Source organism: Amblyomma mixtum, chromosome 10, assembly GCF_055824585.1.
Source record: "Amblyomma mixtum isolate Tamu chromosome 10, ASM5582458v1, whole genome shotgun sequence".
Lineage (NCBI taxonomy): Eukaryota > Metazoa > Arthropoda > Arachnida > Ixodida > Ixodidae > Amblyomma > Amblyomma mixtum.
In genome coordinates, this window is record NC_143021.1 from 19,693,779 (window position 1) to 19,710,000 (window position 16,222).

Genomic DNA, 16,222 nt, shown 5'->3' on the forward strand with positions numbered 1-16,222 from the left:
CTGTTGAAGGGTGTCGCTGAAGACGTCTATCATTTCTTGATCACGAAGGACGACATTGCCACTTCGTCTGGCGTCATTCGTCATTGCTGGACGTTCGAGGCCCTAAAGACCCGCCGCATTTCCCCCAAGGTTGGCCGTCTTTCCAACGTGCCCATCGTCGCCAGCGTGGACTTTGCTGGCAGTGACGACTTTGCTTCATTCGTCCGACAAAATCGTCAATGAAGAGCTAAACCAGCAATTTTAACGCCCCGCCGATGATCTAGTATACAACGCATGCTCGCTCCAGGCTCCACTTCCTGAACCACGAGTCTCCTGGGCCAGAGAGGCCTACTCTGGTCCACGCAATCGTCCCGAACAAGGTCGCATCTCTGAACCTCCAACGCATCGGTCCTACCCCGCACCTGCACCAAGTGATACTATTTTGCGAGGACGAGAGCGGGTTTATTTACAAGAGGGCATCGGGGACGTCACTGCACGGTGAGCGTCAAGCGGGCTCCACCACAGTCTCGCACACTCCGTGTTCATCTACTTCTTTCCTCTGCACTGCAGTGCGGCAGCACCGCTGCGCGGCGTAAGAACATTTTCTCAGATGCCGAGAGATTTATTGCTGAGATAGTTGAATAGAAAATAAAAAATGCCTTTTGTTCCTTTTAGGTAAAACACATGGCGTAATTAGCGAAAACGGCTCCGTGATCACAGTTTGCAACCGAATGGCTGACCAGCCTAACCTCATAGATTGGCGAACTAGAACTCTTGATGTCTTCGCGGAATTCATCTGAAAATGGCCTTAGCGGCAGAAACTATACTCATTTTATGTGCTTCCTAGCTACTAAAAGCTGTCTGTCCTCTGATGTAGCGGCTTTTTCTATGAAACTACGGTAGCCTATCCATACCGGCAAACTTCCGTTTGTCGTCGGAGTCACCGCAGTTCTCGCTTTTTCCTCTCGTAATAAAGTGTTGTGTCCATTAAGACAATGCGCCTTGTTTGCTTTCATTTCTAGATATTTATATTCGTCGAGAGTAAAAAGTATGTTTGGAGTGACATTTCCGCGCATTTTTGGAGTGACATTTCCGCGTACATTTCCGCGCATTTCTTCTCTATGACAGAAGGCGAATATCTGTGTTGTAGCATACGCATAAATATAAGCGTTTTCTCCTGTTCTCTCTAGCACCCAGTTTAATCTCACTCACGACGAGAGTGTGTGGGTTGCTCTGTCGTCGATGACAGCTGCTTTCTACCGTGTCAGCATGGACCAAGTCGTCATGCAGCGGGGTTTGGCTTCTAGAACACTCGCCAACGCACAAAGGTAAGAAAACTTGCCACGTTGTTTTAACAAAAAAGCTAAAAATTCATTTTTTAATGAGAAAAATGAGAAATACATGAAAACTAAAATTCAGGCACTAATGACTTCTTTAATGGTTTAGGCTGTTTAATAGATGAAAAATTTGTAGGCGTGTATAGGCGGAAACTCATAGCATTGGTAGATAAAAGAAAAATGCCATAAAATGACAAATTATAGCAACAACTGAAACTTTGATAGTGGTTCAACGCGCTTAACTTTTTGCAGAACAAGAGCCACCATGGACAACCTATTAGGCCCAATTCTCGCCATTGATACTTTGAATATCATTAACAACTGAAGAGGTGACACATACCTGCATGCTGTTTTAATGTAAGTTGGCTCAAATGAAGCTTCCTGTTGGCTTCCAAGCTATGTATTTTGGAAAACTGATTCCGTATTTGGCGACTTTTAAGAAGACCGCTTTGGGAAGCATTGGCTTAGGTTTTAAGCGGTTAAACACCCCAAAGCAACTGAGGCTATGAGAAACGCCGTAATGCAGGCCTCCCGAAATTTGGACGACTTGGGGTTAGTATCGGCGAGAAGCGGTAATGTTGCTGAGCGTTCTAACCTAGGGAATTATTCACAAATATATGCTCAGGAGACACGCATGCGCTTGTGCGCAGTCGCACTTTTCCGTGCTTCACCACACTACTGGCGGTCTCCGCTAACCTCAACCGAGATGCACACGGGACGTTTACAATGTGTTTACTGAGTCCAGACATAATCAAAAATGAGATGTTTGACGGATCCATAAAGAATAAAAATTGCCTGAAGGTGATCTACCGTGCATTTAGGGAAATGTTACTAACGGTGGGTGGGTGCTTCAGTAACGTTGAAACTTCGTTGCTTGTTTTCATGTAGAGTAAAACCAGAGCATGCATTGATGCCATTTAGAACGCAAAGTTCCAAATACAACCTGCAGATGGATAAGGTGCGTGGTCGTTGTGAGAAAACATGTTAGCTTACCATTCGTTTTGGGAGCAATGTTATGAATGAGACATTTGTTGCGCATGTTGCAGAACATGTGTTTTTGAAACATGCAAATACCATCTTAGACGGTGAAGCTTTGGACGAGGTTGAAGGACACTAACTCTGTCGGGGCGCCGAGAAGAAAACTGAAGCCGAGTGCCTAGTAGTATGCAATATATTAGTTATCATTTCTCGTACAAGTTCAAAAGAAATCCCGATTTCTCACATTAGTTCAAAAGAAAGCCTGAAACTCAAAAGGGTACGCATATCTGAATAATTTATCGCCCGCTACCCAATCATTGGGGCGCCAGCAGTAGACGGCGTCTTTAATATCGGCACCACAATTTTTTTCGCCGAAAAACGGGTAGGTGATGCACAATATGTCCCCACGGAGCACAGGTTTTTGGCGGAAACTCGTACTAAAAATTATGCAGTTTTTTCTTTTTGCACTGTAGCCTATTCCTAGGCACGAGAGAGGTTCTTCTTTGCAGCACATAGCACAGAGGCACTTTGAGTGTGCTACCCGCTTATAACAGCGCAGCAGAGACAACCATAATTGGACAGGGAAAGGCCAGCATTGAGGAAAGTGCGCTAGAAGCAAAGCCTCGTTCCAAGTGGTGGTCATATGTTCAAATTTAGTAAGGCACCAGTGCGGCTGGCTCTAATTGCGATAACAAAGTTCTCCCAATTTCCACAACAGTTGAAGCCACTGGCGCTGTTCAGACGCCATATGGGTTTTGCTGAAGCAAAAGTGGGTCCAAATGCTTGGACGTTTAAGGCGCGACGGGCTATTGAAATATTTATCTTGTAGCTGCAGAGGAAATGGTAGTGACAACCTAAGCTATCCCCTCTCGGGTGCTCCCTTATTTTTGTCAGCCACATGAGCAGATATAGCTAGAGGTCCATCAAGGAGAAGTAGAAGGTTCCCACGCTTCTTCAAACGCGCTTTTCATCGCCGCAAATGTCTTCTTAGCATCATCATGTCGTTTTAACGCCTTTTGACCCCTTGCCTTCATTTACGAGCAAAGCAGTGGCACAAATAGCGTCAGCAGAGCTGTATGTACACTTGGTAAAAAACAACGGAGCACACGACCGGGCCGCGCACAAACAACGTTAACAACTCGTTTCATAGCTTGCGCTCCTCTTTGAGTGACGCAGTTGCCAACTTGTGAACAATACTTATAAAGACACCTTGCCCCTTCAGTAGTTTTGATAAGATCATTTGAGCATGCTTCTAAAAAGAAGTCTAGGCTTCTTGCGTCCGGTTACAAATCTGACACACCGACGTGTTCATGGACACAGTAGGGTGAATGAACGCAGAGTCAAGCCGGTTGGTGAGAGTTTTTGCCCTTAACAATATTCTATATTCATTCTCTTACTGGGCTGTTATTGAAACACAGAAGCAACGTACATAGTCTGTCTTCGATAAAGTGTACAAGGTAGCTCCACGGCTATTTGCGCAAGCACGCACACAAATTTTATGCCACAGGGTTCTTCACTCCTCTTCGCGAACTCCACCGGCTTCACTGGGTGCGTCATAGTGGTGGCTTGTTCTGCTCAAAGCCTTGCTTCTACAACGACTGGCATTCAACCCATTGTATTTTCGTTACGTCTCTCCGTTCCGCTTCACGCCCACTGACCCAGGCCTGCATGCTGGCCGTCGTCAGGCCCTAGCCCAGCATGAAAACACATTTCCTGGCGATACTATCACGTAGATGATTCTCATTTCCCTTCTATCGGTGCCATAGCTTCTGTCATCGTGACACAGTTCGTAAGCACTCACATAACATCGACGTTGCTTCTACTCCAAACACAATTCTGGGCTTCTTCCAGAGCTTACTGCCATTGAGCATGCCTTTCAGCAACCCTCCGCCCGTCTCCCCTTTACCACATTATCAGACTCGGTCAAGTTACCACGCGTGTGACGCCTAGGGAATGACCCGAAGCGGAGGCCATCTAGCAAAAAACGCCTGTAAGGCAACGTTTCATTGCTTTTTCCTGTGAAACGTAGTATATTGTCCAGATTTGACGCTCTAGTAATGACTGCTTGATAGAACTGTTGTTGCTTTTAAAATGCGTAGTGATGAAACTCAGTATGAAACCAGTGGTTAGAGTCCCTATTTCAGGATTCTATTTTGAAACTTGGGAAAAAACCCACCTAGGCGCAAATTATTTCACGACACAAAAAGAGACGAGGAGACAACGGACAGGCACCTGTCCGTTGCCTCCTCGTCTCTTTTTGTGTCGTGAAATAATTTGCGCGTATGTGGTTTTTTTTTCAAGTTTCAAGATGAAAAACCAACTAGCCCGTCAACATGTCTTACTGAGGATTCTATTGGTCGAAGCTGCGACGGCTCTAGCGAGAGAATTGCACACAAGTTGACGCCTTGAATGGCGGAGGCAATTTGGCTGACCACGGTAGGCGTTGCAAGTATTCTAGCGATGAAAATAGATGCGAACAGCACTGCACCTGCGCTGCACTGTACGCATTTTTGGTCGCGCTTGTACCGGGGGAGTAACAAGAAAAAAACACTACAGTCCCCCAGATCTCCGACACAATAATGTTTTTCGGTTACAAAAACAGAATCGTTCTAATGATTCCTTCTTACGTGCGTGGTAAACCTGCGTAATGCTCGTGTCTGGTTGAAACATGCCTAGCACGCTGGCTTTAAAAACGTGTCACGTTGAAAATTGGCCTGCAGACTGGCTGGCAGCGAGCCAGTCTACAAACCACTCTTCAAACTGATACGTTTTTAAAGCCAGCCTGCTAGTCATGTTTCAACCAGACATGTGTATTAGGCAGGTTTAGCACGCATTATGGACACTATTCTAATAATTCTGTAACTTCGAAGAAAAAAATTAACTGCGTCAGTGATCCGGTTCTCAGCAAGTAGACTATCTAAAAGGGTCTATGCGCTGTGCGCTTGTTAGATAGCGGGGAGAATTAGTAAGAGGTGAAGGAGAAAACAAAATTGCCAAACATTTTGTGCCGCATCTTCCTAGCTCTGTTTTTTTGCTCAGGTTGTCGGCTTCTTGTCTCTTAGTTGTTTTCTTGGAGGCAGTGTGTTTCCCTTAACCTGGCATTTTTCAGGGTTTTTGTCGTGGTAAATAAAGTTAGTTGTTGATATCTAGCTCTTGTGGTGCCCGACTCTCTGCGTTCTTAGTCCCTTGGGCTGCTCCTAGTTTCCTTTGTCGTAGCTCTGATGGTGTGAGATATTCAAGCAAGTTATTGTAGCGGGTTCTAAATGAGATCGTTGGGCATGGGGGCAATTGAGTGCCCAATAGAAACATTTCCTTTACTTGTACACCTCGCAGAAAACTATCGCCATTCTTATAAGTTTCGCTGTTATTCACTCGAAAAAAAGTGCGTTCCCTGAACGGCAGCAGTGCAGATATACGAGTATTGAAAACCTAATCGATGTGCTCATAATAGAGGACCAGCTCAAAGATTTCACTTCATTTTTTTTGCTGCACACCGCTCCCGCGCTACAAAATTTTCTCACATCCAAACTCTGCATAACTCGCGTAATAGATGATTCGTACACAACTAAGTGATTTGAGTGCCGATTTGAGGTGGTAGCTAGTTTGACTCTGAAATTGCACTTGCAGGCTTATTGAAAACAGGCCTTTCATATTCAGCTAACCAGAAGTGTTCTTTTGCAAGGATGCTTTGAATGAATAAATTGCTCCTGCCCGCGTTTCGTTACATTTTGTCATTTGAAAAGTCGCTCTAAAAACGTCTCGAATTCACTGCAAATGAAGTTTTTTTTCCTGAAATGCGTCAAGGGACAATCTGCGTGTAACGTCCAAGCTCTGTCTTCTTTAAGCGCCGTAGCACGGTCTAAAGTAACATTGTAAGCAGAAAGGAGTGAATGCATTATTCCTAAAAAAGAAACAGACACGCTCACTTATTGTCAGTATGTATTTAAAGAAAAGCATATTGTTTTTCTTTGGGTTTTTCTTCAGTTCGATTGCAGCCTGCGCGCATCTTTGTTTCTTCTGCCCTTCATTTTGTTTTGTTTGTGGCAATTTTTTTCAAGTGTATTTCAAGTTTAGGCCGGTCTTGGGCTTTTGCGAGCATAAAAATTATAACTCGGACCTCTAGCCGCTTTTATCAGATGACACTGAAATAAAACAAATGAATTGCAGATATACGCACCTCCTGAATAACACAGCACTTCGAACGTTCCCCCGATACCCAAAATCTCTTTGGAAGAATGAGCAAACCATATTGAACGAAAGTTAAACCGTGGTACAACTGCGTGCCAACTTTGGAATTCCAGTTACCTCACTGTTCAAGTGGTGGTCACAAAGTTAGGGAGCAAAAGCTTTGTAAAACTTCGTCTTTCAGTGCGTAAATCAAGAGTAGCGCATGATCCGTGGCTTCCGAGTGACTGCGTGATTTAGCAATAGCACCAAAACTAATTGCAGCGTCTTCCTAACTGCAGGGAAGCGGAGTGAAAGAGCGTGAACGGATTAATTACACGTGCTATAACTGCCGCTTTAAGTGCCTGAAAATTGTTTTCTGATAATTATTCGCAGGACCATTTTGACGGGATCCTTGCTTCTACTTGCTGTCTATGCTGTTGAACTAGCCATGGTCTTCGCTCTGGTACTGTGGTTTCGAGGCTGCGACCCCAAGCTAGCCGGTGCCATCATTAGCCGCGATCAGGCAAGTTTGTCTATAAACTTTCCATTACCGTGGCAAAAAACATACTCGCTGATATTTTCATTAGTGCCTTTGTTTCCCTACCTGACCGGTAAAGCAGAAGTTGCGCAGCCCTGTCTGAACGAGGCGAGTTTCCCACCGGATGCTAAGTATTCCTCTTCCTTTCGACAGATTCTGCCCTTTTATGTCAAGAAGTACCTGACGGAATTCCCAGGGTTCACTGGTCTCTTCCTGTCTGCGGTAGTGACCGCTGCAACAAGGTGATCACTGACTTTATTTCATTACCTAACTTTCATGTAATAAGCAGACTAGTATTTTTTGGTTTATGGTTTATGAGGGTTTAGCGTCCCAAAGCGACTCAGGCAACGAGGGACGTCGCACTGAAGGCTACCGGAAATTGCAGGGCAACTCTGGAGATTGCCAGCCGCTCTGCTCTGTCTGCTAGATAGGCCTGGGTGGCATGGCCATTTCTGGCCAGCATATTCTCACATGGCGATTTCGGTTTGGGGTCTGGGAATATCGTTTGTGGTAGGTCCTTGTTATATGAGGTCGGTGGCTTTGTCGTCGTTCTAGTGACATGTTTTTTTTTGGATGGGATGTCGGTACTCTGGCAATATGAGATCAGGAGCAATCTGCACGCGGGTGAGGCCACCCGAGTACTTTCCTCCTAAGAGGTCCACGCCCCGCATGCGGAAGACCTGACCCCCCTTCATATGACTTAACCTAAAATAACAAATAAATAGGGTGCAGGAGAACCCACTCTCCCTCAGAAAAAAGCGTGGACATGACCACAGCAATCACATGAAGAATATTACGAACAAACACGTACCCCAACCTGCACATACCGAACAAGGTTTTGATTTTGTGGCTCGCTCTGATCGTCATGGCCATTGCCACTTTCTCTAACTGCCGGGTTCCGCTTTTTGCGAGTGTTAGTCGCTTATTAAGCCGAAAGCCTTTAACTCTTTCGCTACCGCGGAAAAATACACAATTTGGAGTGTACTGAAAGAAAAATTTTTTTCACAAGAACTAATACACCCAGCACATATTGCAATGCATGAAATTGTAGCTTATTAGTTACACTTCTGAATGAAATAAACAGCAGAGTTGTGTGTGCAAAAGTAAATGAACATTTATTTGTGAAATTTGCTAAAAACACAAAAAAAGTATATAGTAAAAACAAAAATTACCGGCTGCACTAAGCCCGAACTTGATTAGAGGAAAACTGGAATGTACAAACTGTTGCACATGTTTGTAGCTGTCATTATTCACAGTTTCAGCTTTGAGAAAAATTTACTGCACTTTCCATGGCTTGTCAAGTCAGGGGTCATGACTGTGGTGCCACTGTGAAGAGCAATCAGGGGTGAAGATGTGAAGCAGAGGTAGACTGACAAGTGCTTCACATAAGGTTTTATCTTTGTTCCTCCCTTGTTCTCTGATAGCCGAGCTTCCAGTTTCTTCTTTTTTTCAATCTTTTCGGTTGGTGTTGAATGGATTCTATGGGAGGATTGGGGGCGTGGACTTCTTTTCCCTCATTATACCCGAAGATTTCTGGAATGAGCTGCTCCCTGAAAGCCAGCTGATAAAATTTGGCATTTTAGGCAAGCTCTAAAACATCAGGATCGATGAAATAAATTTTATCAATGTGGTTCAAAAGCCAGGACACTTTCCAAGTCTTGCCAATAGAAGCTGCCACCACTGAATCATCCGGGTCATTCACGTGCAAAAAACAAACAAACAAAACAAGCGAGAAACGAATTTTGAGAAATGATTTTTGATGGTAGAGGGCCAGAATAGATTATTCTGGTATTTCAGTAGAGATACAGTCGTGGCAGGTCAACAGTTTCAATGTATATGATACCAATGAACATCAGAATATCCAACAGATTCACGTCTTCCCATGAGCCGTCGCGCCGAATTTGCTGAAAATCTTCATCCATGCATACTTATTAGTGTTTCTCCACACGGTCTTCATCATTTCCGCCGTGAAGAGCATCAAAAAAAAGTCGAGAAGTCGAGCGAATCTCCGAGCGCCGCTCCGCAGCGATGTGCCGATATGGCCACCTAGCTGTCGTCTTGGTTGAAAAACGCGACCCGACCTTGAGAATTTGGCAAACTGTCTTCACCATACGCTGTCAAGACCCTGAAGCACAAAAATAAACCACTGTCGTCAATTACAAACCGTATGCACCGCAGAAAACACACAGCGAACGAAAACAGAACTTACATGCAAGTACGCGCTGACGTTCCAGGCTCCCGAGGCGAAGTCTCGCTGTCGAAACCGAAATCCGACGTTTGTACATTGTTGCCCGACTAATAACCGCTACTTTGGTAACAAAAAACGAAACCGAAACCGGCCGACGTCCTCGGTATCAGCTTTCGCTTTCGAGCAGGGGGGTAAAGCTGAGCTCGCAAAGCGGTCCACGCATGTAAGTCGCCATCTTGAACGCCATTTTACAACACACTATTGTGGCCAGCACAGTTTTTTCTCGCAAAGTCAAGGATGGGTGAAGTTTGAGTTTGAATTCGGAAAACTGCGGCAGAGATAATAATTATATGTCACTTTTACGCGCATTTTAAATGTTTTAAACACATTTTGTAATATTTAGCATACTGATTGTGGTCATTTCTTTTAATATCGGACGATTCCGAACATGTTCACGAGTGAACTGAATAAACGCTCTCGGATTTTCCGTTTTAAACTTCTGCTTTCGAACCTGATTTCAAGGCACTTAATTCAAGGAGCTGCATACGACAAGGAGTCACTCGCGCTCTCGTTCACAGCGATGCCACCTTTGTGGGTTGATGCATGGCAAAAGCTCCAAAAGGATCGGGCACTTTGCATCATTTGTGAGTAAACGTGGGAAGAGATACATATGCACATTTCACAGCTGTGTACTGTAAAGCGTGTGAATGAAAATCTACCGCTCTTGGAACTCTCTTTAAAGGCGTATGACACCAAGCGAATGAACCTTGCAGCCGTTTACTTTTTCACGGCATTCGGCTTTCTTAACGCCATTGCCTCAATCTGCTTGACAGAGAACACATTGGCGATACTTATAAAGGATGCAGGTGTTCTTGCTTAAATGCGTTTTATTACGATTTTCATCCCTAATGCATGCAGTAATTAAGGTAACACTGTTGAAATGAACGGCCGCGCAACGACAACGGCAGAAGAAGGATATGCGCAGTCTACCAACTGTTTATTTTACGGAAAAGAGGCACACTTATGATCCTCAGCTCAAGCATCTGACAGCGCATTATTGCTTCGAACACAGCCAGTGGCAGGAAATCGGCATGAAAACAAGACAGCATACATGTAATCGCAGGACCCTTCTTATCCCGTGCGTATAAAGTACTTGCGGCACTAGCTTCTCATAAATGGGTTTTGAAACCAAACAGAGGAATAAAAAATATCTCAGCAAAAAAGCAGTGTCACACATTAGAAGCAAAAGCAGTCATAAACCTAAAAAAAACAACACAAAAATAATAACAAAAACCCACCACAACAACCAAGCACCCACAATTTAATGCGCACAATGCTGGACATGAAACGAAGGTTTCTCGAGCAGTACATGGCGTTTCATGCATTTCTGCCTCCACCTTGTTTCACTCGTTCGTGATGAAGCTCTGAGCGTTGCTGCGTACGAAAAATCCCATTATGAGCTCGTCTCGCGCCAGAAAAGGCACCGCACCGTCTTCCTCGGCGAAGGAGAAAGATAAAAAAAACGCGAGAGGCCCGCGGTACTCTAACAAACCTTCGACATTTAATATAACAAAACGCTGAACATTCAAAACAAACCAGGCAGAGCAGTGGCTCCATTTACCTTGGGCATTCGTTTCATTTGCGAATTGTGTTCGCCCTTTTGGGGCCAAAGCAAATTTCCGACGTGTATTTGCACTCGACAACAGACGACATGCAAAATCCCGTGCGCTCTAGAGACGAAATACACTCCAGCGCGTCACAATCGCGGTACACCTTCAAATAACAATTCAGAAGTCACAAGCCACCTATATGAAATTACAGTCGGCATGCGACACTGCGTACCATTGAAAACGATCCAAACGCGACGATTTTGCCGTTGTTTAAAGCTGTTTAGAGCAGTCGAGAGCTACTCTGCATACCGCCATCTTTCCACGGACTACGTTGCCAGGTTCCAACTCCGTTCTTTGCCCAGATTTAGAAAGTGACAAAACAGCTGGCAACACACTCAAACCGTTGTGTGATGGCTGCGTTCATGCGTTGCCCACTGGAATGCATGGGCTCAATGGGCAGCTTTCCCTCTAGAGTTGGTTATATTAACTCTTGAAGGAAGGAAACTCTATGCTTTCGAGGAGCGCGCGGCGACGCGGACGCCATTTTCTCCGGCTGACGCTGCTGCGGCCAACGTTTTTAGATCCCTTTCAGTTTGCAAGCTCCCCCGGGCAGCGCCCGAGAAAGCGGCCCCCGTCCGCTTCCACTCACCACGCGGCGCTGCTGTCGCTGTCGGCCCGGAACCGCCGGAGCGCTTGCGCTTGCCAGTTGCTGTGACAGCCCGTTGTCATCCGCGATAACATTGGGAACGAACACGTCGAACTCAAATTTGCTGTACTTTTAGAGCTGTCACATTGAAACTTCAGTCTCATGGTTAAAGAAATGTTTCGCCTGGCTAGTAAGGCTCAGATAAAGAGCAGACTGATGCCAGTTCGCAAAAAAACAATCGTTTACATTGCGCTTTATCGCATCGCGTTTGCGATGTTTAGCGCTGATGATATGCGTGTGTTGGAGTAAAGCTATCAATATTTCTTCGGGAGAATGCACGAAACATTAATGAAAGGTTAAAACTAGCGATGTTCCGCTTCTAGATCAATCACGAAATTCCGCGCTATATTATCAACGAAGCACCGCACAAACGAGCAGCATTTGGCACATTCTTTAGAATGCCAATTTCAGTGAACACTAGTAAAAATGCAGACACACTTAGCTGGATGCAGGGAGCGAATAACCTATAGAAGAGCTTTTTATTTGCAATGATCGCACAGACGAAAGCAGCGTCCTGCACTTTCATTTTTAGAATGTTAATTTCGTTGAACACAGACAAGCATTAAATGCAGACACACTAAGTCGGAAGTGTTAATGGAGCGGCCTGGCGTCGCTTGGTCGACGAACATGACATCAAGCACGGAGGGAATGGCTACAGAAGGCGAGCTTTTTTATTTGCAATGACAACCTTTTCTCTGTTCTCCAGCCGACGGTTCACGTCTCTCGCATAGAAGTGCATGCGTGTCACTATGACAAAATGAAGCACTTGGCACGTAAAAGTGGCCATATGCTCTGCACATCCAAGCCGAGCAATGTTTTGCAATTCCAGCTCGTCTACACCTCTCAAAAAACGTCCCCAAAAACGGGACCTTCTTTCAAAGAAATCGAGATTGCTTTGTTTACAATGTTGGTAAACTCTAGCATCTTTTTGGTGGGATGCTTTAAGCACCCTTGCTTGAAGCTTTTGTATACTGTAAGATAAGCGTCACTGCCAACAACTGGCACAGGCGAGCTGATATCTTCCGTGCTGATATCTGCTGGCTGCTCCAAATCAGGCGGCGACGACGATGGCGTAGACGCGAAGGGCCACGCTGGTCGGGCAAACAGCGTGGTGAGCGCCACCGCGCGGCAGGAAACGGAAAGGCGACAATCCGCGCACCGCAGCTTTCAAACTGAAAGGGATCTAAAAACGTTGGCTGCGGCCGTTCAAAGTTTTATTTTTCACGGCGCCCCCTCATGTCAAAACACTGAAACCAAGGCTGCAATCGAAAGAGCAGTTATTGAGCTCGCTAACTAGATGGCGTAGCACGTCCACGACGCTCCAAAAATGAGCTTTTTTGCGCGGGCGATTTGAATCGATCATATGCAAACGATGGCCTATGGCGCGGTAGCGAGAGTTAAAGGTGCACTGAAGAGGAATCTGAACTTGTCTTTTTGCCGCGGGAACTCGATCTACACGTTCCTAGCATTCTTAGAAACTGCGACTGTATGGCCGATTTCCCAAATTAAATCGAATTAACGGCCGGCTCCCGCCCTTTTTTTTGAATTCTGCCTCGTATGGTGGGCGGAGTCGACCAACGCGTGGAGTGCCCTTCACCCAGTCTCGTGGCGGCTTGCCTCTCTGCCATCGGCGGAGTAATACGTAGTAGTCCGTAGTAGCAAATAGTCCGCGCGTATTTTTATTTCTGCGGGCTTATTTTGCGGCTATATTATCTGCGAATGAAACTATTTATTCATGGAAACCTAAAAAACAAAATAAAGCGAAAGCAAAGCCTCCACGGAGCTGGCTGAAAGGAACTTCACGCGTTGGTCGACTCCGCCCATCGTACGAGGCAGAATTCAAAAAAAGGGCGGGAGCCGGACGTTAATTCGATTTAATTAGAGAAATCGGCCATACAGGGCAATAAGTTGCAGTTTCTAAGAATGCTAGGAACGTGTAGATCGAGTTCCCGCGGCAAAAAGACAAGTTCAGAATCCTCTTCAGTGCACCTTTAACGCCTCATACTGTCCTGACCAAGATGTGTTAGCAAACGTGTCCGCGTTTCGGATGGATGCCTTATATGGGCATATGACAATCAATAGCCAATCGATACTTAATCGGGTGCAATCGAAAGACATTGGAACATGATATAAAGGGATTTAATGATTATGTCATTGTCCTTAATGACTAAATGACTAATTGGTAATTAGTAGTAGTTAAGAAGTGGCATGTGGGACGGTGTACTGCGCCTGTACCTTAATTAATACTAACTAATCAGTGTACTCGTGAAGGTCTCGTTGACTATCACTAACCATATATTAACCAGTATCACGAAATATACGTCATGCTTAAATATTATTAACCATCATTAATAGTCAGATGTTTCTAGGCGTTTCTTTTACATTGTGTGGAACATTCTAGAGTTCCATCACTTGACAGGTGAGGGACAGGAAATGATGGATGGCACTAGAACAATAGTAAAGACCAATTAGTCTAATGAACATTTCTATCCCGACCACGTAAAGAAATAAAACCGAGTAGGAAACTGGTCGAGTTGGCAATCTAATCAGGGTATCCAGAGTGCGAGACGAGCACGCTAACCACTCCGCCATGCCAGCTCGATGGTTTGGAATGAACAAAGGCGCGTATAGCTAATACGGCGTCATCGTTCATTCCCATCTTCCTCTCTTCTCTTATGGCGAGGTTCAGGTTTCCACCGAGATATGCGAGAGCGATACGTTTCCTTTCCTCAAAAACCATTCTACCGTCGAGCAAGGTGTAGAGCCGAATGGGCGATGGCGTTCTGTGGACTTCCTGGCAGCGTTGCAAGACGCTGTCGCGTTCCATTCTTAGAGGCGAAGCTTAATATCTTAATCACACATCAGTGACACAAGCAGGAACACTACGCTTAAGGCTTTCGCATCACCGCACTTTAAGTCAACAAAGTGCCCCCTGAATTTTTTTACTGTTTCTGGCAACGCATACTGCTGTGGATGTTCTAAATATATTTGTGGTTGCATCTGTGAATCTTGCCAAATTGTCGAATCTGGACCTTCTCTCATGGTATTCAGCTCTGTCCGTTATTCCCTTGTTTATCATGGGCTCCATGAATTTAGGTTACGTGCTGTGTTGTGTAGCTTTCTACGGCTGTCATTTGTTTCTTCCTCGTGGTTGGTTTCATATTTGTGGGTCGTTCTGCATGACACCGTGCTCAGCAATTTTTGTCTGTGTTTAGTGGATCTAAATCTTTTCCATTCTGGGTTCCGAACTGCTTCTGTGATCACCTGGAAGGTGTTAGTCTAAGCGCCATGATATTTTTGTAGCGAGAGCTACATTACCCGCAGTCTCGCCGTTTCACTGTGGGCCTTTGTCGTCACTTGTGCACATGCGCGAGGAGTCGAGTGACATCACAGCCACAGCTGGTGCGCCGCGCCGCTCGCCTCCGACCGAGTTGTTGTTGTTGTTGAAAACTTTTATTGTCCAACAGATAAGGACCACACCGCCTTATCTGTTGGACAATAAAAGTTTTCAACGATAACAACAAATCGGTCGGAGGTGAGCGGCGCGGCGCACCACCTATGGCTGTGATGTCACTCGATTCCTCGCGCATGCGCACAAGAGGCGACAAAGGCCCACAGCGAGGAGCCGCCGAGTGACGTCAGAGCTGCCGGCGCCGCGCGCCGACGCCGCTCGCCTCTGGCCGAGAGAGAGCACACTGTCATGGCGGCCAAGGAGAGCGAGGCCGACGCCGTGTGGCGTAGGAGACTGGATAAACTCGAGTCGTCGGACCCCGAGGTTGTAGCCTGGCAGTTAGCCGTCCAGACATAGAGGAACGAGCGGCGCAATGCCAAGAGAGATGTGGAGACGCCGGGGCGGAAAGAAGAGCGCATTGTCAAGCGCAGATGCCAGGACGTCGAGCGGAATCAGCGGCGTGCCCTGGCCCTACTGGAAGACCGGGCCGAGATTGCTACGTCCGAAGAATAAGAGGGCGTGCAGGGACGGCGCGCAATTGACCACGTGATGAGATTGACTGAAAATTCCAGTGCCACGCGCGCGTTTGAAGCGGTCTTCACGAACAATTCATTGGCTTTGAGTGTGACGTGTCTGAACGGCTGTTGCACAAGAACTTGACGCCGGTACACCTTTCGCAACACATATCCTGGCATAGCTGATCTAAGCTGCTACCAATTTTGTTGGTGTGCTGTTCGGCAGTCTGACGGCTGTTCTTAGACGGAACTAATCAAGTTCTGTATTTTTGCCTCCTCGGCCTTGTTGATTTGATGTTAGGGTAAAGCGTATGCAACTTTCCTGATAATGAGACTCTCCAGAAGTCTCAGGATTTCTTTTGCCTCCATACCCGCCGTTCTGTTAGTGATTGTACCAGTGATTCTACCAGTGATGTGCTGAGTTCTTTATGAGGTTGATGGTGTCTTCGTATCTTTTATTGAATAACTTACACATTCCTAGGATTCTGACTATTGGTTTTTCCGGAATTATGTTGGGGTAAATTCTGACTACCCCTTTTTCCTTATCACCTCTCTTTTGTCTGCTCGTCTTAATGATCTCCGACTTTTGCTGAGAACTCCATGCCACACTTCTACAGGCTCGTTTATAATTTCTGGTTTTCTTTGTAGATGATTCTTTAGGCCAGTTATCCTCGACTACGCAATACGGCGATGTCATCTGCGTACATCGCTACTAGGATTTTATCTAGCTTACCGAAGTCCTCTGTAAGATTG

General features: G+C 45.7%; 1 protein-coding gene across 1 annotated transcript in view; it reads left to right on the forward strand.

The window, feature by feature from the left end:
• The window catches only part of LOC149325288 (sodium-coupled monocarboxylate transporter 1-like), a 63,580-nt gene that overhangs the window by 39,422 nt on the left and 7,936 nt on the right, over positions 1-16,222 (forward strand). Inside the window, exons 6-8 of the mRNA XM_089564223.1 lie at positions 1,170-1,307; positions 6,855-6,984; positions 7,153-7,241. Coding sequence (XP_089420349.1) covers positions 1,170-1,307; positions 6,855-6,984; positions 7,153-7,241 — 357 coding nt within the window. The remainder of the gene's footprint in view (positions 1-1,169; positions 1,308-6,854; positions 6,985-7,152; positions 7,242-16,222) is intronic.